This window comes from Aedes aegypti, unplaced genomic scaffold (genome assembly GCF_002204515.2).
Source record: "Aedes aegypti strain LVP_AGWG unplaced genomic scaffold, AaegL5.0 Primary Assembly AGWG_AaegL5_hic_scaff_1129_PBJ_arrow, whole genome shotgun sequence".
Classification (NCBI taxonomy): Eukaryota; Metazoa; Arthropoda; class Insecta; order Diptera; family Culicidae; genus Aedes; species Aedes aegypti.
The window spans coordinates 1-22,609 of NW_018734547.1; the positions used below are offsets into that span (position 1 = coordinate 1).

The following is a 22,609-nucleotide window of genomic DNA, read 5'->3' on the forward strand; positions in this document are numbered from 1 at the left end:
AGATTTCCCAGAGTAATTTGTGCAGAGATGTCTTAGAGAATTAAATTATTATCCATATTTTGGTTCAAAAAATACTCCCTGAATATCTCAATACTTTTAGGAATTACTTTACCAACTCCTTTACGAATCACTCCATATCACATGTCTAGAGAAACACATACAAGAAAGGTTTGAAAGAACTTTGTAGGTTTTTTTTTAATAATCACAGCTGACATTTAATTCGGAAAAATTTACTACATTCCTGTCGTAAAATTCATAATCGTCTTTTATAATAAAAAAATATTAGTGTTAAAACGCATGGAAGTTTTACTGAAAGAAAAATAAAATCAAAATCTTAGATAATATTTGTATGAAATCCGAATAGTTTACAATATAGTACTTGTGAACATATTGATGTAGGAAACACCAATTTTTTCCTACCTTTAGAAATTTCAAACAAACTAACTTGAATAGTTTATTATCGATTATTTTGTAGTACAGTAGAAGTTGAACGCGGAAATATTACCGGTATTTTTTAAGAACATTACCGAAGATGTTTTGTGCATTACTTTGAAAATTTGTTGAGGAATTCCTGATGATGTTTCAGAAATCAGGAACCATACGTTTAAGAATTCTAAAATTTTTCAAAACTCCTACAATTTACCTTTTTTTTTAGGATTCTATCAGAATCATAATTAGAAAGCATCCTTGAAATCTATCCTTCCTTGACTTCTGGTTCAGTGTTGCTCAGACTCATTTCCCCGAAAATAACATTTTCCGAACTACGAAGCCACGAACTACTACAACCATGCTCTATCCTCCTAAGATAGAAAAGCAGATGGTTAAGCTTGAGTACTGCACACAAAATCGATCAATTTTGATCCCAGAGAGCCACAATTCAAGTTTCGGTGAAATGAAACGAGTGAGTGAGTGAGTGCGAATCATTTCACCGAAACTTGAATTGCGGCCCACCGAGATCGAAACTGTCGGATACCATGTGCAACACTCAAGCCCAACCACCTCCCCCTCCATCTCAGGAATACAACGCACAGTTATAACAGTTCATGGCTTCACAATTCAAATTTCGTGGAAATGAGTCTGGTCAACACTGTTCTGGTTTTCTTGAATTCTGCCAGAAAGCCTCTAAAAATTCCGGTCTCGTATCGCACAAAAATATAGGAATTTGGAATCAGACAATAATTGGTAAAAGTATTTTAGGAAAGATCAATAAAAATTGATTTATGAATATCTTAAAATATTCATTCCCCCTTCCCAGTTATTTTGCTACATGTTTCTCTACAAATTTCTTTTGCGCTGTGCTAACTTTGGAAGCAAAAGTTTTCCTGTGGTATTTCAACAAATTTCTTTTGAAGATTCGAAGGCAAGCGATGTTTCAATAACAATTTTCTTTCCAATCCATGAATCAACCAAATCCCCGGTTCAAAACAAATTTCTAGAAAAAAAAAGCAAAGAAGAATTTGACGCAACTTGTGATGTATTTTGGAAACATTTCTTAAGGACCATTGATGAGCAATGCAGAAGGATTTGTAATAAAATTTTTGCGAAAAATATTGAAAGAAATTCACAGAAGAATTAAAGAAGTAAAACTTTCAGTGAAATATTTCAGCATTAGATTTGACAGAAGTAACATTTTTTAGGCAAATCCGGAAACGTATTCCGGAATCAACTTGCTAATAAATAGTAGACATAGAAGGAATGGATTTTCCACCAGGAGGAATTCGCTTGAAAGGTATGAACAAGTTCCATAATATTATTTGACTAATTTCCATGAGATGAAAATCTGAATACTTAAAACATTGAATCAAAAATCAAAGAAAGAATTTATTGCTGGAATAACAACTATTGCCGATTTGGTTACATTGTTTTTAGCCATGTATCTAATGAACAGGTTGCCCATGCCGAAATTCCTTGAAAGTTAAACTTTAATTTTCGTAGTAGTATTTTTAGTAAATTTTTGTGACAAAATGTTGTGTCTGTTTTTTCAATTATTGTTTTTCTGACATCATACAACTTTTTGATTGTTAATGTGATGGCATTTTTTTTTATGTAAATTCTCATAAGGGAAATCATTATCACCGGACACCTTCGAGCGGGGGTATCTTCAAAAAACATTGATAAATCAGAATGCAGTGAATATGCTGCTTTTATGCTGAAACAGCATTATTTGGATTTATTCATAAAAAAATGAATTTTGGGAATCAAATTTCCAGCATATTGACGCTTTTTGGTACCACGGTATTTTCAGCAACGGAGATGTCGAAAAAATGCACTTATCGCATGCAACAAGAAACTAGTTCTAAACAGTAATCAATCGATCGACAGCTGGACGGTTAAGCTTTCAATTGATCGCACGATTCACCGAAGTCAAAACAGCCGCTCTGATTGCTATGTAACGTAACTACATTGTGCAATATCACATAACGTAACTACTGAAACGATTTTTTTTGTTTGATAACAAGAGTCATATACATAATTTCAGAAGATTTTGCGATCATCTTAAATCGTTTTGTTTTATTTATTCTGAATGATTCTGGAGGGGGCCAGGCCCCCTGTTCCTACGCCAATGGCAGTCCCAAAATGTAGACTTATGGTTGCATCAGCAATTTGCCCATACAAACTTTTTGGTATCTTCCTTCACAGAACAGACGCCTTAGCGTGAGAAGAACCTTCGCAAATCATACATTCAGCATCCATGAGCCAGTGTTTAGTACCATAACCCCACTTTTGGCAACGACGGCACAAGAAGGGTTTCGGGTTATTTGGCCGAATGCCGTTTAGCCGAACGCCAAATTTTTCACACGCTGTTCCTCTTACTTGGACGTCATTTCTGAAAACTGGGAACCAAAAGGTGAAAAACACATCAATAGTAACCATTGCACTATGGTCCAGGAATCGATTTTTACGCGGAAAGATGCATTTTGAGCTTTAGAATGGAAACATTAGACAAAAACGGTCTTCTACAAAGTGTTTGTTTAAGTAAGGTCCTTTGTTTCGGTGTTATTAAAAATTAGGGTGGACCACTTTTTCATAGAAATTGTCTAACTAACTTTCTTATTTGTAGAAATTTATATTATACATGCTTCAGCAGAGTTGTAGACCATTCAATTTCAAACAACTTTGCCAAAAAAAATTTTTTTGTATCTCTTAAATTGATCGATTTAGAGCTATTTTCCTACGGTGACATAGGGTGGTCCGAACAAAACTGGTTTTCTGGCTCTAGAGTTTTCAAATTCAAATTTCTCATCAAAGAAGTCTATGAAACACTTTTAGAGCTCTAAAAAAATGCGTAATTTGGCGAGTGAAGAAACTCGCTATCTCCTTCCATTTGGGAGTTATTGTTGTTTTTCTCTCAAAAACATGCCTACTTTGATTGAGAATTCTCTGATTGGGGCAAACATGAAAAATATCTTTTGACTGCATTCAAAAGACAAAATAAAATTGTATATTACATCAAAAAATTACAGATGTGTTATTTTTGTAACTCTTATAAAAATGTCTTTAAAAACAAATATTTTTATCACAAAAACTTTAAATAACTTTTGAACTAAAATAGATATCATCAATCTTTTGCATGAAAATTTGCGTTTTGTTAAGTTTCTTAAAGTCGTTCATATACGACTTTGACGAGAAAACTAATATTAAAAAAACTAGAGTTGAAAAACTTATTTTTGTTGGACCACCCTTTTGATGATTAGGAAAAAAATGCTCTAGATTGGACAAATTTCGAGCTACAGAAAAACTTTTTTTGGCAAAGTTGGTCAAATTTCAAGTTTCTACCGCTTTGTCTAAGAGTATATACCAGTATTTTTGCAAATAAAAAAGTTGAATATATGATTTGTGTGATATTGTGGGCACCCTAGTTTTAAATGACACAGTATGAAAGCTAACATTTTTAGAAACAATTTTGTAGAAGATCATTTTTGTCTAAAATTCATTTTCATTGCCATAATGCAAAATAATGAAGAAATACATACCATGAAAATCTTCAAAATAGTTTTAGAGCCCTATCTTTCTTATTTCAGATTTCTCGTCAAAGCGGTCTATGAACGACTTTAAGAACTTAACAAACGCAAATTTCCATGCAAAAATATTGATGATATCCTATTTTAGTTCAAAGTTATTAAGTTTTTGCTTAAAATCCTTGTTTTTCAGGGCATTTTATAAGAGTTACAAAAATACACATCTGTAATATTTTGATATAATATACAATTGTATTTTGCCTTTTTAATGCCGTCAAAGATATTTTTTATGTTTGCCCCAATCAGAGATATTCACAATCAAAGTAGGCATGTTTTTGAGAGAAAAAACAACAATAACTCCCAACGGAAGGAGATAGCGAGTTTCTTCACTCACCAAATTACGCATTTTTTAGAAGCTCTAAAAGTGTTCATAGACTACTTTGATGAGAAATTTGAATTGAAAACTCTAGAGCAGAAAACCAGTTTTGTTCGGACCACCCTATGTCACCTTTAGGAAAATAGCTCTAAATCGATCAATTTAAGAGATACAAAAAAACTTTTTTGGCAAAGTTGCTTTGAAATTGAATGGTCTACAACTTTGCTGAAGCATGTATATATAATTTCTACAAATAAGAATGTTAGTTACACAATTTCTATGAAAAAGTGGTCCACCCTAATTTTCAATAACACCAAACAAACGACCTTACTAATACAAACAACTTTGTAGAAGACCGTTTTTGTCTAATGTTTCATTCTGAAGCTCAAAATGCATCTTTCCGCGTAAAACTGATTCCTGGACCACTGTGCATTGTATATACACTCAACTTACAAATGAAGCATTTCAGGTTTCGTTTTAATGCATTTTCAATAGAAACACATTAATTTGAAGATGACCAAGTATTGCGCGTTCCAGTCTTTATAGAATTTCTGCAAGGAATCGTCGAGGAAATTCTTTAGCGATTCCTTTTCAGCAGCAAATCAGTCTTGAAGAAGGATATATCATCATCGATTTACGAGTTATTTGCTCTTTAGTGTTCAAGAAACAGTTAGTGCTGAAAGAATAACACCCTAAATGCAATTAAGCAATTTTTCACTTCTCTGCTAGCGGTAATAGCTGCCATTAGAAGTTTCCGCATTGCGTTTGTAGTTTGCTTTTGACAGTAGATAAAACGATTTACGACTAATTCGTCCTTCTGTAAGATTGGTTTGCTTCGATCTCTTGAATCGTACTAAGCCAACCGCAAGTTTTGGCTTCTTTTTTCACAACGGAGAAACAGTGAGTTTTTTTTTGACGTTAATGTTCACCGAGTCGTTCGATTTACAGCAATGCACTATGGTCCAGGAATCAGTTTTACGCGGAAAGATGCATTTTGAGCTTTAGAATGAAACATTAGACAAAAACGGTCTTCTACAAAGTTGTTTGTATTAGTAAGGTCCTTTGTTTGGTGTTATTGAAAATTAGGGTGGACCACATTTTCTTAGAAATTGTGTAACTAACTTTCTTATTTGTAGAAATTATACTATACATGCTTCAGCAAAGTTGTAGACAATTCAATTTTAAGCAACTTTGCCAAAAAAGTTTTTTTATATCTCTTAAATTGACCGATTTAGAGCTATTTTACTACGGTGACATAGGGTGGTCCGAACAAAATTGGTTTCTGGCTCTAGAGTTTTCAATTCAAATTTCTCATCAAAGTAGTCTATGAAACACTTTTAGAGCTTTAAAAAATGCGTAGTTTGGTGAGTGAAGAAACTCGCTATCTCTTTCCGTTTGGGAGTTATTATTATTTTTCTCTCAAAACCATGCCTACTTCGATTGTGAATATTTCTGATTGGGGCAACATAAAAAATATCTTTTGAAGGCATTTAAAAGACAAAATAAATTTGTAAATTATATCAAAAATTACAGATGTGTTATTTTTGTAACTCTAATAAAACACCTTGAAAATCAAATATTTTTTATCACAAAAATTTTAATAACTTTTGAACTAAAATAGATATCAGCAATATTTTTGCATGAAAATTTGCGTTTTGTTAAGTTCTAAAGGTCGTTCATAGACGACTTTGACGAGAAACTAATATTAAAAACACTAGAATTGAAAAACTGATTTTTGTTGGACCACCCTTTGATGATTAGGAAAAAAAGCTCTAGATTGGTCAAATTTTGAGCTACAGAAAAACTTTTTTTGGCAAAGTTGGTCAAAATTCCAAGTTCTACCGCTTTGCCTAAGAGTATATAGCAGTATTTTTGCAAATAAAAAAGTTGATTAAATGATTTGGTGAAATTGTGGACCACCCTAGTTTTGAATGACTCAGTATGAAAGCCTACATTTTTATAAACAATTTTGTAGAAGATCATTTTTGTCTAAAATTTTATTTTCATGCTCAAAATGCAAAATAATAAAGAAATACATACTATGAAAATCTTCAAAATAGTTTTAAAGCCCTATCTTTCTTATTTCAGATTCCTCGTCAAAGCGGTCTATGAACGACTTTTAGAACTTAACAAAACGCAAATTTTCATGCAAAAAGATTGATGATATCTTTTTTAGTTCAAAAGTTATTAAAGTTTTTCTGTTCAAAATCATTTGTTTTTAAGGGTATTTTATTAGAGTTACAAAAATAACACATTTGTAATTTTTTGATATAATATATAATTTTATTTTGTCTTTTGAATGCCGTCAAAAGATATTTTTTATGTTTGCCCCAATCAAAAATATTCACAATCAAAGTAGGCATGTTTTGAGAGAAAAACAACAATAACTCCCAAACGGAAAGAGATAACGAGTTTCTTCACTCACCAAACTACGCATTTTTCAAAGTTCTAAAAGTGTTTCATAGACTACTTTGATGAGAAATTTGAATTGAAAACTCTAGAGCCAGAAAACCAATTTTGTTCGGACCACCCTATGTCACCGTAGTAAAATAGCTCTAAATCGGTCAATTTAAGAGATATAAAAAAACTTTTTTTGGCAAAGTTGCTTAAAATTGAATGGTCTACAACTTTGCTGAAGCATGTATAATATAATTTCTACAAATAAGAAAGTTAGTTACACAATTTCTATGAAAATGTGGTCCACCCTAATTTTCAATAATACACCAAACAAAGGACCCTTACTAATACACAACAACTTTGTAGAAGACCGTTTTTTGTCTAATGTTTCATTCTGAAGCTCAAAAATTCATCTTCGCGTAAAACTGATTCCTGGACCACTGTGCAATGGTACATAGTTTAAGTTCACACGTTGCAAGTCTTAATATTGGCGGAAAATGACATCTTATCTAAGATAACCCTTGAGATAAAAAAAAACTATGTTCTGAATAAACTTTTTATGAAACGTTTTATAAGCCTTCTAAAAACTAAAAAAAAATTGTCTCTTGAAAGAACAGCTTCATAATCAGAAGAAGGAAAAATCTCTTATTTTAAAAATTTGAGCAAGTGTAATCAAAATACGGTTATATAAGTATAACTACACAAGAACTGTGAATGATTTAAAGAAAGAAAATTTCTTTATCGAGATATGAGCTAAATTATTGTAAAATGTAATAAAACCAGTATAACTCGAAAGAATAGCTTAATTACGGTCCAACGAAAAATCAAAGGCACGGGTCCGAACAAGAATCGAAAAGGGATCAATAAGTAGAACATTGACTTATGGAGGTTTGACAGCATTAATTCCCACAAATTTGAACAGATTCAAGTCTAACATGTGTATTTAAAACTCAAGTGCTCGGAATAAGAATCAAATGATATTTTCTGAAGTAATTTATCAAACCTTAAGTAAGTTTTTCACCATCAACGCACATAAAATACAGCAGCTTCATGTGAATGAACCCACACAACTCCCTAACAGAGGGGCACGAAACAGAACAGGCAAAAAAGGGTTGAAGGACCTACGATCGAGACAGTTGACGCATCATCTCTCTTATCCGCTATCCTTCGGTTATTGCAGTCATTAGGAAAATGCAGACACGAACGAAGGAGCTGGCAGACACCCGAAAAAAGCTTCGTTCGAACCGTTTACCTATAAGATGTTCCTTTTTGTTCAGTTCAGTGTCTGGGATTCAATGGCTGGAAGTGGTTGCGACACGGCGGGTTCTAAAAATAATCGACACGATAAAGTGTGTATCGAATTACGTTCTCTGTGAACATCAGACGGGAACGGCGTAACGTAAGGCCGCGACCAGCCAGCCAGCCAGCCAGCCAAATGCGATCAGTGAGTTCGTGATTTGATACTTGCTGTCATCGTCGCCGGATATCTCTCAGCTGATCGCTGACCACCCTCAATGTTCCCACAACGAAACTAATTCAGGAATCTTGTTTCTTTTCTGCTTTCCTTTTCAGTACACGCCGGAGGAATATACTCACGAAAGCCCGGTGTCCGGGGGACAGAGGTACACATCACCCAAGGCGGGTGGCGGACTGTACCAACCAGATGCGTACTATGACGCGCCGGGTGGTTCCTGGTATCCCTCATCGTCCAGCGGTGCTTACGCGCCTCATTCGGCAGGTTCCGCATATCACAACGTAGGCCACGGAGCGCACCTCGGTGGACCCAGCAGCATAGCCATGAACAGTACGCAATGTCGCCGGTCGGCGTTCCCCACATGGATGGACATCTAAGCCAAGTGAGTTGTGCAAGCGCAGTCTCATTCAAAACGTTTAAGATCTACATCTGATCGTTATGTTTTTTTGTTAATCAAACACAAGCACTTCCACCGATGACACGTTCCGGGGAAACAAACCAGCCCAGATACCGCCAATTGGACCCCAGGGACAGAACTCAACCGCAATCTACAACGCAATCGCAGGACATCACAATCAGCATGCACAGCATAGTCCAATTGTACAAAATGACACCCTCGTCGGCAATGCACTGAAAACGGTTAGTAGTGTGGGGATGATTCTAAACAAATACCTGAAAATCATTTACCCGAGACATTTACCCAAATCACACTGAACTCTGAATAAATCAAGTTCTTAAGTGATTCTTAGTACAATGGAATTGATTACACTTTGATCATCAATCTGATAAATAGTCAATGTTCGTCTGTATTTAGAAACAAGGAAAACCCATGTATTTTTAAACGTTAATTTTGAGTTATTTATCTCTCCATATTTCATTCGATCTTCCCGTTGTTATCAGCGAGGAGCAAAACAATCTAAAACCGAACCTTTAAGCGCCTCAAATTGTTATTTAAAATCCCCAATAAAATAGCTTTCTTTCACAAGTAACCTAAAAAAGTGTCTGTGTTATGATACTAACTAACCATCTGCTCTTTTTTGGCGTTAGAAAGAGTGAAAAAGGTGCACTTGATACATAGTTCCGACTGAACATCCTATTATAATTCAAGTACAAATACGCCTGTTTGTTGCATGATGAATTTGTTGTTTCAGAGGGCCCTTCGAAGAGATCTGAAACGGGCCCTGTTTTCAAGGACGCAAATGTTCCCAAATTCGCTGAATGTGGTCTTTTTATTATATGTCACTACGACAGGAATCAACATTTTCAGATAATGGCGTTTTGTGCATTTCTCTTGCAGAGCACAATATTGCATGTAAGTTCCAAATGCTAAAAACCATTTACCATGGAGTAATAAATTCATCATTGAACCACCATTCAAATTGATCTTGGTTAAAGCATTTTTGGTTCAAACATTTCATATATCTTGACTTATTTACAATCCCAGTCATTATGGAAGATTATTAAGAGTAGAAATGGAGAAACTAATTGAATTATAGCACTTAAATTCGATTTGCAAACAGAAAAAAAAATAGAATGAAAATACTTCAATATGTTGCTTAAATGGTGACAGAATAAAGCTATTTCGTCTGCGACTTACAGACTTCTTCAGTGTGGGAGTGCTCGACTTCGATATTTCACCGTACTACACCATTCAGGCAATGACATTCGGGTAAAGGTCGCATTTGGGTAATGATTCTTCGATGTTTGACAATGTATTCAGGTATTTGTTATAGAATCGAGTTTGGATGCATCTCCAAGTCTTCATGTTACCCTTTGATCTAATTTCGTGTTTAAATCCCGCACCCTATCGCCCCCTTCCCCCCGCTCGGAATGTAGATGTACCCCACTGATCAGAGTATTAGCAGTTACGGTTCAAACCCAACGACACCAGTGAACTCACCTCCTCCACTAACATCACAGCAGCAAGCGGCAGCAGCCGCCGCCGCAGCCGCAGCCCTCGCCCAACAGCAGTCTTCTGCGGCCGCGAGTATACACGGCTCCGGAGCGACGGCCGGTTCGTCCAGCGGCGGTGCAGGTTCCTCAGCCACGACGTCCTCCGCGGCAGCTGCGGCAGCGGCAGCAGCAGCAGTAGCAGCGGCCGCTTCCGGTGGACCCTGGCAACAAATCAACCCTGTGATCAACAACGGCGCTGGACCGGCTGGAGCGGCAGGATCCGCGGCTGCCGCGGTGGTAGCGGCCGCAGCTCTCAACGGTCTACCCAACGGTTCCTATGCCCCCGAACTAGTGCACCGAGGCCTGCAGCACATGGTAATTGCAAGATTTGCTCACTCTGATCCCGTTTTTGTGTCATCTTGATAGCGGAACTTATGTATTTTCGGCAGTTTTCGTTCTCTTCATAGTCGTAAACGTGCAGTAATTTAGTAGATTAAGTCGTAATGAAATTTCCTTGACACGATATGCACATGCAAAAATGGTCTATCGACAAAGAAAGCTCCAGTTAATAACTGTGGAAGTGCTCATAAGAAAACTGAAAGCTAGAAGCAGGCTCTGTAGCACTTGGATTAATGCCAGAAAGAAAATAAGACGATTTTTTTTTGAAAACCAATCATAACTAAGAGAACAAAGCTGCCAAAAACACAACAAGTCAACCTATTATGCAAGCGCGTGCACCAAGAATGCTTTCCTTATCGCTACCATCCATTTGTCACGAACTATTGTGTTGTATCTTCTTGTGGTTACCCTACCTATCATCTATTTGTTCGTGGTTTTGTGAAATGATCGGAACTATTGTTTAGCAGTCTTGACCATCGATATCAGCGTTATCAACACCTTTTAGGTTGCGGCTTATTTTTCGAAAGTTCTCAAAACTATAGTAGAGTGTGCTCTTTTGAACTCAAATCCATTGAAATGAACCATGATCGCCAAAAATGAATAGATTTTGAAGCTGGCGCAATCGACTTGAAATTGGAACGTTTAAAGTTTAGAAAATCACTTCAGTGAGGATTTCATAAATTTTTGATTTTTCTACCAAATGTTATTCTATTAGCATAAGTTTTCTTACGGTAATAAAATCTAAAAATTAGAGCAGAATCCTCACAAGCATTCTATTTGGAATCCTCTCAAGGATTAGCTTCAGAATGCTCTCAGGATTATTTTCAGAATCCTTTCTTCAGAAACCACTCAGGATTCTCTTCAGAATCCTCTAATGATTATCTCCTGATTTCCTCTCAGAATTATCTTCTGACTCTCAGGATTATCATCAGAATCCTTTCAGGATTTTCATTAGAAATCCTCTCAGGATGCTCCTCAGAAAGCTTCTCAGGATTATCAATCTGAAACCCTCTCAGGATTCCCTTTGGAATTTCCTCTGGACTCTTTTGAGAATCCTCTCAGGATTCTCTTCGGAATCATCTCAGGATTCTTTCCAGAATCATCATAGGATTCTGATCAGAATACCCTTAGAGTTCTCTTCAGAATTTACTCAGAATTCTCTTCAGAATCCATTGAGGATTCTCTTTAGAATCCTCTCAGGAATTCTATTCAGAATCCTCATACGATTCTCTTCAATAATCTCAGGATTCTTTTTAAATGCCTCTTAGTATTCTCTTCAGAAGGCTTTTCTGGAGTCTCTTTAGAATTTCTCTAAGGGTTCTCTTCGGATCCTCTTTTAATTTTCTTTCAGAATTTACTAAGGATCTTCTTCAGAATCCTCTCAGGATTCTCATCAGAAGCCTTTTAGTTTTCTCTTCAAATCCTCTATGGATTCTCTTAGGAAACCTCTTAGGATTCTCTTCAGAACCCTCTCAGGATTCTCTTCAGAATCCTCTCAGGATTCTCTTGCAGAATCCTCTCAGGATCTCTTCACAATCTCTCAGGATTCTCTTCAGAACCTCTCAGAATTTCTCTTCAGAATCCTCTCAGATTCTCTCAGAACTCTCTCAGGCATTCTCTTCAGAATCCTCTCAGGATTCTCTTCAGAATCCTCTCAGGATTCTCATCAGAACCCTCTCAGGACTCTCTTCAGATTCCTTTTAGGTTTCTTTTCCAGAATCCTCTTATGGATTCTCTTCGAAATCCTCTTAGAATTATCTTCAGAATCCTTTCTGATTTATCTTCAGAATCCTTTCTGAATTCTCTCCAGAATCCTCTCAGGTTTCTTTTCAGATTCCTCTCAGGATTCTCTTCAGAATCCTCTCAGGATTCCCTTCACAATACTCTCAGGATTCTATTCAGAATCCTCTCAGGATTCTCTTCATAATCCTCTCAGGATTCTCTTCATAATCCTCTCAGGGTTTTCTTCAGAATCCTCTTAGGGTTTTCTTCAGAATCCTCTTATGGTACTCTTCAGAATCCTCTTAGGGTTTCTCTTCAAAATTCCTCTCAGGATTCAGAATATTCTCAGTATTATATTCAGAATCCTCTCAGGATTCTCTTCAGAATCCTCTCAGGGTTTTCTTCAGAATTCTCTTAGGACTCTCTTCAGAAATCCTCTTAGAATTCTCCTCAGAATCCTCTTAGGATTCTCTTCAGAATCCTCTTAGGGTTCTCATCAGAATGCCTCAAGGAATTCTATTCAGAATTCTCTCATGATTGGTCTTCAGAATCCCCTCAGAATTCTCTTTGGATCCTCTCAGGATTTTTCTTCGAATCTTCTTAGAATTCTCTTTAAAATCCTCTCAGGATTCTCTTCGGAATCCTTTTAGGATTCTCTTCAGAACCCTCTCAGAATTTTCTCAAGAATCTTCTCAGGATGCTTTTCAGAATCCTCTTAGGATTCTTTTCAGAATCCTCTTAGAATTCTCAGGATGCTTTTCAGAATCCTCTTAGGATTCTTTTCAGAATCCTCTTAGAATCTCTTCAGAACCCTTTCCTGCATTCTCTCCAGAATCATCTCAGGATTCTCTTCAGAATTCCTCAGGAATCTCTTCAGAAACCTCTTAGGATTCTCTTCAGAATCCTTTTAGAATTCTCTACAGAATCATCACAGGACTGTTTTCAGAATCCTCTCAGGATTTTCTTCAGAATTCTCTCAGGAATCTCTTCAGTTCCTCTCACGATTCTCTTCAGAATTCGTTTAGGATTCTCTTCAGAATCCTCACAGGAATCTATTCAGAATCCTCACAGGAATCTATTCAGAATCCTCACAGGAATCTAAATCAGAATCCTCACAGAATCTATTCAGGAATCCTCTTAGGATTCTCTTTAGAATCCTCTCAGGATTCTCTTCAGAATCCTCTCAGGAATTCTCTTAAGCAATGGCGGATAGAAACATCAAATGGATTGAAAAAGAAAAATATTCCCTAAACCTCAATATTCGGCAGTTCAAAACAACTTCAAAAGTTTTATTGTAAATTTAATTTAGAAAAGTAGCACAATGTTTTGGTTCACTAATTTTAAAAAATAAACCGCACCTCAATACCCTTACCCTCATCATTCATATCTATTTGATTCATTACTTTAAGTATCGTTTCGTGACATTGACATTTTATTACGTACTCCCTGCTTTTCCTCTTTTTCTTCTTTGTTTCGCACGTTTATGAAAACTGACACTTGCTCCATCAAATGGTTTCGCTAAGTTTACTACATTTCAAGACAACGCACTCGCTCCAGTATGTGAGCAATGTGCTCATATTCTGTTTTGTATTTTGCGCGATCTCAAGCACAGAACGCATCCTCCATCTTTTTTTGTTTGGCAAAACAAAATACTTCTCGATGACCTTGTTGCATTACCCCAAAGACCCTCGATTCCTACCCAGAAGTTCAAACAAATCAATACAAAGTTGCACTTCTGCATCGTTTCTTAAACTCCCCGCACTTTTTGCTGTGACTTCCTTCACATTTCTCAAACCTTGTTTCGTTCATATCATTTCGACTTTCTTCTCGATTCGAACCCTTTTTGTTGATGCATGTTTTTTTCTTTCTTTTTTTGTGTTTCTCTTCTTTTGGTATCTCTCGAACGACAACAACAAATACCGGCATGTTAGGCAAACTCGCCGGAGATTCCAACCGCTGGACGATGCGATTGTGTCGCTGCTCCGGGAACACTCGGAGAACGGAACGGTAAGTAGGAATGAGCGCTGTGGGCAGAGGCGAGGAGCCTCTGGTGGGGGATGGGGGAAGTGTTTTTCATGGAAATGTGTTGGTATTATGTTGCCCTTCTAGTACTTGTTGTTTTCAATGTCTATTGTTTAACCACTCATGTTGCAAGATGGATTGAGAATAACCATCATAATAAAAAAAATCATCCAGTTCTTTGATGAATTTCTTGAAAGATTCTCAACGGAATTCTCCTGAGATGTTCAAATAGTAATAGTCACCTACAACTTATGCCCTATATGGCTTGTCAGATTTCTTTAGCACTAAATTTTAGCTCCAGATCTTTGGGAAACTCTCGCAAGATTTTTTTCCAAGATATATTGCAACTTTGGCTGTTTTCTCTTACGGTCCTTTATTTATTGTCTTGCAAGAATATTTTTTTAATTTTAGAGGTTCTATTTGCACGTATTACAACTTGCAAGCTCATAATTAATAATCATTCAACCAGCAACAGTATGCATTCTGGATAATCAACACAAATTTAATGTCAATTTCTATACCGTGGCATATAAAACCACATTTATTCGATTAAAAAAAACCAATCCCTATCATTGAAAAAATCGAAAAAGTCAACCAAAAAACAACACTCTTTCAGAAAATTCAAACTATTGGTGTCAACATTGGGGCATTCTAGTACATCTTACAAGGGAAGGTCACGATGGTGTTACACGGGGTTTCAACCGGACTATTTTTGTTAGATCTACATGTCGAAATATGAAAACCACAAAGCCTTTCGGGTGATGGACCAGTGGTATAGCCAGGAGGGGCTCTGAAAGGGGCAATTTTGTACGTATATGGTATTATTCAGTGAATTGGAAATTTGACAAACATATTTTTTCAGGATTTATTGTGATGGTAGACAACAGAATTGATATTGATCGAAATGTTTAAAATGTATTTTTTCCAATGCCATAGGGGCAATCGGGATGGGTTTCTTATTGGTACACTATTCTAATAAAACCAAATTTGTTTTGGTGTCCATATGCCATGTTAGTTACACCAATGACTTAAAAATACATAATAACATACATTAATGTCAGTTCTGTTCATAACTATCGTTACTAAATACTAAGAAAAATCTTTTTGACAAATTTTCAATCGACTCAATAATATTATATTCGTACAAAATCGACCCTTTCAGAGCCCTCCTGGCTACACCACTGGTCCATCACCCGAAAGGCTTTAAGGTTTTCATATTTCGACATGTAGAATCTAATAAAAACAGTCCGGTTAAAACCCCGTGTAACACCATCGTGACCTTCCCTTGTAGTATTTTTTTTGGATTTAGTGCAGTAGCTTCGGTGTTTGGTTCTGTCTGAAGTTTCCATTATACATATATTTAACAATTATATTGTGATACATAAACGCAAATTTGAAGGGTATTTTCATTAGGTGAAATGTATTATTAGGGTGGTTCAAAATTTAAAAATGATTGAGATTCCAATCTCCCATATGCTCCTTACCATTCTTACCATAAAAATAGTGTTCTTTAAAATTTTCAGCTTTCTAGGTAGAGATTTAAAGGTGGCCCATAGACAATGTAAGTGTATATGGAAATTACTATGGAGAAATTTTGAGATATGTTCCAAACACGATAATACTGTAATGTAACTATAAGCTTATTAGCCCATAGTAGAAACTCATTTTTCAAACCATAATAAATAAACTTGCTGAAAGAGAGAAAATCAAACCGACGGATAGCAAAAGAGATATTCAAGAGTTTGTTTGCTATTATTTAGCTTAATATGTGATTAAAGCCCTGCAAACATGTACAAAAAATCCCAAACATAATTAGCTCAAAATGGATTTGTTTCTTCACCAACATCCTTCATTAAGGTTTGAAGAATTAGTTTTCAATATGGGATGATAAGTTTCTACTTACATTACAGTACTAGCGTGTTTGGAACATTTTTCAAAATTTCTCCATAGTACCTACATTGTCTTTGGGCCACTTTTAAATAACCACCTAGAAAACTGAGAATTACACAGAACACTATTTTTATGGTAAGGATGGTAAGGAGCATATGGGAGAATCAGATTTCTTATCGAAATCCTCTCAGGATTCTCATCAGTATCCCCTCAGGATTCTCATAGGAATTCTCTCAGGATTATCAACAGTATCCTCTCAGGATTCTCATCAGAATCCTCTCAGGATTTTTTATCAGATTCTAATCTAAATCCTCTCAGGTTTCTCATCGGAATCCTCTGAGGATTTTTATCAGAATCTTCTCAGAAAATCTCATCAGAATGCTTCAGAATACTGAGAGGATTACCATGAGAATCCTGAGAGGATTCTGATAAGAATCCTAAGAGGATACTGATGATTACCCTAAGAAGATTCTCATCAGAATCCTTTCAAGATTCTCATCAGAATCCTCTCAGGATAATCATCAGTATGCTGTCAGGATTCTCATCAGAATCTTTTTAGGGTAATCATCAGTATCCTCTTATGATTCTCATCAGAACCTCTCAGGATTCTCATGATACTCCTCTTAGGATTCTCATAAGAATCCTTTCAGTATTCTCGTCAGAATCTTTTCAGTATTCTCATCAGAATCCTCTCAGGATTCTCATTAGAATCCTCTCAGGAATCTCATTAGAATCCTCTCAGGATTATCATCAGAATAATCTCAGGATGTTTATTAGATTCTAATCAAAATCCTCTCAGAATTTCATTCAAAATCCTCTAAAGATTTTCATCAGTAATGCTCTCAGGATTCTCATCAGAATTCTCTCAGGATTCTCCAGAATCCTCTCAGGATTTTTATAAGATTTTGATCAAAACGTTCTCAGAATTTCAATTCATCTGGTTCCTCATCGGTATCCTCTGAGTATTATCATCAGAATCCTCTCAGGATTCTCATCAGAAACCTCGCAAGATTCTCATCAGAATCCTCTTAGGATTCTCATCAGAATCTTCTTAGGAGACTCATCAGAATCCTCTCAGGATTCTCATCAGTATCCTCTCAGGATTCTTAACAGAATCCTCTCAGGATTCTCCAGAATCCTCTCAGGATTCTCGTCCGAATCCTCTCTGGACTCTCATCAGAATTTTCTCAGGATTCTCATCAGAATCCGATCAGGATTTTTTTCAGATTCTAATCGAAATCCTCTCAGATTTCTTTTCGTAATCCTCACAGGATTAACATTAGTATCCTTTCTGGATTTTCATCAGTTCCTTCTCAGGATTATCATCAGTATCCTCTCAAGGTTTTTGGCAAATTTCTGCATACAGAATCTGTATATCTGTATTTTTTCTAAAAAATCTGTAATATTGTAATATACAGTAGACAGTTTCACAAAATAAAAATTTCTGGGATTTCAACCAGTCACCCCTAAGTCCTAGTTGCAATACTAAAACAAACTACCAGACAAATTTTCGATCCAATTTGGAGAAGATTAGGAGGTGCCTCAAGTCGAATTTGTGTTTTTTGCGCTATTTGTTACATTCAAAAAATTCTAACATAGAATTTGGAAAAATGAAAATCAGAATGAATACCACTAGTTGAACGTATTATTAGTACTTTACAACTTCTGAGAACACTGTAATGCCGATAAGAGATGGTTTTGACCTGCATAAAATTGATTTCTGTTCATTAAAGTAACCTGTAAAACATACATTTCTCTACAGTTTTTGTTCTACGAGATTCTTAACCACATGCCTAATCGTAAAAGTTCAATCGTAGTATCATTCCTTTGTCATTTCTGAACATTATTGTAGTACATCATTTTTGTCTCCGAATTACAGATAAATTGTAAAAAATCGTCGGAAATACGACATTCCTCATTCCCCTGCATTTTAGAGCTGGCTGCTAAATGGCGCCAATTGCTGACATGTTACAAAATTGAACATAGTAGCTTTGCTTTTTCAATGATGGATGATGATTGAAGAAAACATCTAGCAAATGTCAATCAACGCAGTCGTGTTTCAGACAACATTCTCATTTGATGCCAAGCAATTTCATATGTGATATAGCCCCGAAGTCAAGCTTCTCGACAACCGATCTTGAGGATCAGAGTTTGATTACGGCGAGTTCATTTAGAGTGTTCTTTTTTTCCAATGGACCAAATGACTTGAGGCCAACAAATTTTATCACGATTTATTGTTCAAAAGTGTATCATTGAAAAAGCAAAGCTACTATGTTCAATTTTGTAACATGTCAGCAATTGCGCCATTTAGCAGCAGCTCTAAATGCAGGGGGAATGAGGAATGTCGTATTTCCGACGATTTTTTACAATTTATCTGTAATTCGGAGACAAAAATGATGTACTACAATAATGTTCAGAAATGACAAAGGAATGATACTACGATTGAACTTTTACGATTAGGCATGTGGTTAAGAATCTCGTAGAACAAAAACTGTAGAGAAATGTATGTTTTACAGTACTTTAATGAACAGAAATCAATTTTATGAGGTCAAAACCATCTCTTATCGGCATACAGTGTTTCTCAGAAGTTGTAAAGTACTAATAATACGTTCAACTAGTGGTATTCATTCTGATTTTCATTTTTCCAAATTCTTGTTAGAATTTTTGAATGTAACAAATAGCCAAAAACACAATTCGACTTGAGGCACCTCCTAATCTTCTCCAAATTGGATGAAAATTTGTCTGGTAGTTTGTTTTAGTATTGCAACTAGGACTTAGGGGTGACTGGTTGAATCCCAGAAATTTTTATTTTTGTGAAACTGTCTAATATACAGGTTCTTGGTCATAAAATATTCGAGAAAATCTGTAAAATACAGATAAATATGTTCTTCTTAAGGGTTCTCATCAGAGTCCTTACAGAATTCTCATTGTAATCCTCTCAGAATTTTCATCAGAATCCTCTCAGGATTCTCATTGAAATCCTCTCAGGATTATCAACAGAATCCTCTCAGGTCTTTTATAAGATTATAATCAAAACCCTCTCAGAACTTCAATCAGAATCCTCTCTGGTTTTTTCATCGGTATCCTCTAAGTATTCTCATCAGTATCCTCTCAGGATTCTTATCAGAAACCTCGCAGGATCCTCATCAAAATCCTCGCAGGATTCTCATCAGAATCCTCTGAGGATTCTCATCAGAAGCCTCTCAGGATTATCATCAGAATCCTTTCAGGATAGTGATCAGTATCCTCTCAGTATTCTCATTAGTATCCTCTCAGGATTCTCATCAGAAATCTCTCAGGATTATCATCAGAATCCTCTCAAGATTCTCGTCGAAATCCTCTCAGGATTCTCATCAGAAATCTCTCAGAATTATCATCAGAATCCTCTCAGGATTCTCGTCGTAATCCTCTTAGGATTCTCATCAGAAACCTCTTAGGACAATCTTCAGAAATCTCTCAAGGATTCTTATCAGATTCTGATCGAAATCCTTTCAGATTTTTTATCGGAATCATCTCAGGATTCTCATCAGAATCCTCTCAGGATTCTCATCAGAATACTCTCAGTATTCTAATCAGATTGTAATCTGAATCCTCTCAGATTTCTAATTGGAATCCTCTCAGGATGATTATCACTATCCTCTCAAGATTTCTCATCAGCATTAGAACTTTAGCTGACTGCTTACGAGTTCTCATTCGAGATCTTATGTGGACTCCAGAGAATAAAGAAACTTTTACTGAGTTGGACTTTCGAAGAAACTTCCGACAGTTCATACTTTCTAGCTCACTGGTCCATTCCGTAACAAGTTCTTGACTCTACCTTACTTCATGTTGCCACTAGTTCGTGAATGAAAAAGGGATCCGACCTAAAAACCAAGATGGTCGTTTTGATTTGCTTCTGCAATCACAAGCTACGGAAAAACCCCTGGCCGGGAGTAGCGATATTTTTGATTTTGGTTTTCTTGTTCAAGTTTCGGTCAAGGTTGGTTCACTCACCTTATTCCTGGAAGCAGTTTCCATTGCCAATTTGTTTTAGACTTTTAGAGAATATTTTGTGATTTCCTCCAGGGGTCCAGAAGCTCCTTCGAAGAGCCTTGTAGAAGATCGCTCCTGTAGAAGTTCATCATGTATTCAAGCAGAAATTTCATCAGTGAATTTGGTAGAATTTTTTTTAGGAATTCCTGAATAAATTCTTCGAGAAAAATTTTAGGAATGAAATGTAAAAGAATTCCTGAAGACATCTTGGAAAGAATCTGTGGAGTAGTTCTGGATGTTTAAAAAAAAAATACAAATCGAGCCCGAAAATTTTAGATGAAATCCAAATAGATTCCTAGAGGAATCTCTTGAATAATTCTTAAAGATATCATTAGCAATTTTTGAAGACATCTTAAATGAGAAATGCTTGAAAATTCTCTGAACGCATCTTCGGATGAATTCCTGATTAAATTCCTTTAAGCTTTTGATCCACACTTTAAATGAAAATGTGAGTTTTGTAAAAATACGGTTTTGATTTGTATTTTGCCGTATAACGCCGTGATGCTAGTGCTACTTCCTCTTCTTCTTGACATTACGTCCTCACTGGGACTGAGCCTGCTTCTCAGCTTAGTGTTCTTATGAGCACTTCCACAGTTATTAACTGAGAGCTTTCTTTGCCAAAGTTGCCATTTTCGCATTCGTATAACGTGTGGCAAGTACAATGGTACTCTTTGCCCCAGGGAAGTCAAGGAAATTTCCATAACGAAAAGATCCTGGACCGACCGGGATTCGAACCCAGACACCTTCAGCATGGCTTTGCTTTATAGCCGCGGAGTCTAAGCTAAGGAAGGCCCCCTAGTGCTACTATAGGACCAGAAATTAAAAATAGTGCTACTATACTGCCCATAACTGCATAACAGTCACATTCGACATTTTTGACAAATTGGAGTTAATACCATGGAGAGTCATCAAATGATAAATACTTTCGATCAACTTACTGAAATCTGTGGGATTGTTTCTAGAAAATTCGAAAAAAAATACCAAGTTGTTTTGTCACATTGGTAATTATAACCACATAACAGTAACATTGAGATTTTAAATGAGCCTCGTAATGTAACAGCAATGAAACTTCTACCAGAATTATTTCTGACTATTCACCTAGTATGCGATATGAGTTGTACAAAATATCAGCCTCAAATAAGCACTTTTGAGTTCTTGGTAAATTTAGAAATTTTAGTTTCCCCCCATACTGCCATGAAATGTACACTTGATATTCCATTTACTCAATGCCTACTTTTGTCGAATGTTACAAATATGCAGTTATGGGCAGTATAGGCACATGTGTTCCTTTGGTGGCATAAGCGATAATTAATACATACATATGAGTTTTCGTAGTTTTCATATTTTTCCTTCAAAACCAAGATAAAAAGCTTTCAGATGATGTAAAAGTATTTTTCGATTTCATACGAATATTTGTTCTTAGATATGTGGCTATTGGTACATCGACCCTAATCAAACTTTAGTACAAACAATTATAAAAGTATGAATGATTTAAAACTTAAACTTGGTTTTGTAAATGTTACTTTTTTGTGTTAATGCACTGCACTTTGCTTCCTATCATATTTAATGGTACCGTTTATCACTAAAACTCCCTTATTCCCTTCATATCTTACCAATTTCCTTCATCTCTGTTCTTTTCCACTCACTCATTCCAGGGCACCCGCAATGGAGGAACGCTTGGACGACGCCATCAACATCCTGCGGAATCACTGCGAACCGCAGGTCGGTGTGTCGCTCTCTTCGATCGATGCCGGTTCGCCGTACGGTCCGGCCGGGCCTCGATCATTCCACCTGGCACTTCCGGCGGTGGTTCCTCCTCATCACAGCTGCACGGCCAAGACTCGACCAGTGATCTACCAGTGACGGCGGCGGCGGCCGTGGCAGCCGGCCTAGTACCAGTGAAAACCGAAAGATTACCCAGCACACCGGTCGCGATGAACAGTAGTTAAGTTTTTGGGGGTGGTTGTGGCAGTTGAGTTGAAGTTTACTGACGTGTCTCACTCTTGTATTGCAGAGAAACGCCAAAGAACCGCCAGATTCAGATAACCAAACCCAGCAGTTCCGTACCAGGTTCCACCAAGGGTGCCAAGCGGCAGCGTAAATAGTGAGTGATGTTGTAATTTATTCTCAGCCATACTCATGCATTTGATTAATTTGATTTAGATTATCTGTGTTTGATATAGTTATAGTATTTTCCTAAGTTACATCCAGTAATGTATTGTTTTTCGATTTCTTGCGTTTTCTTTTCATTTCGAATCAATCTTCTGTTTGGTTGGCGTTGTTTATCCTGATTTGTGTTTGCCACTAAAGTAAAAATTCACGTAGTTGTTCCAGTGCTGACGATGACGACGACGACGATGATATCGATCCCCTGACGAAGGATCGAAAGGAGAAGGAACGAAGACAGGCCAACAATGCCCGCGAAAAGGTTTGAATATTGCTATT

At 36.5% G+C, this 22,609-nt stretch overlaps 1 protein-coding gene and 1 long non-coding RNA gene across 2 annotated transcripts; both read left to right on the forward strand.

Moving 5' to 3' along the window:
* Positions 1-8,723: 8,723 nt before the first annotated feature.
* Positions 8,724-22,027, forward strand: LOC110680263 (protein daughterless-like). Its single transcript, XM_021856078.1, has 4 exons — positions 8,724-8,845; positions 10,043-10,474; positions 14,152-14,231; positions 21,820-22,027. The coding sequence occupies exons 2-4, from the start codon at positions 10,043-10,045 to the stop codon at positions 22,025-22,027; spliced, it is 720 nt and encodes a 239-aa protein (XP_021711770.1). The 5' UTR covers positions 8,724-8,845.
* Positions 22,028-22,208: 181 nt separating this feature from the next.
* LOC110680262 lies at positions 22,209-22,590 on the forward strand. Its single transcript, XR_002502807.1, has 2 exons — positions 22,209-22,268; positions 22,475-22,590. It is a non-coding gene; the product is annotated as an uncharacterized LOC110680262 (long non-coding RNA).
* The last annotated feature ends 19 nt before the right edge of the window (positions 22,591-22,609 follow it).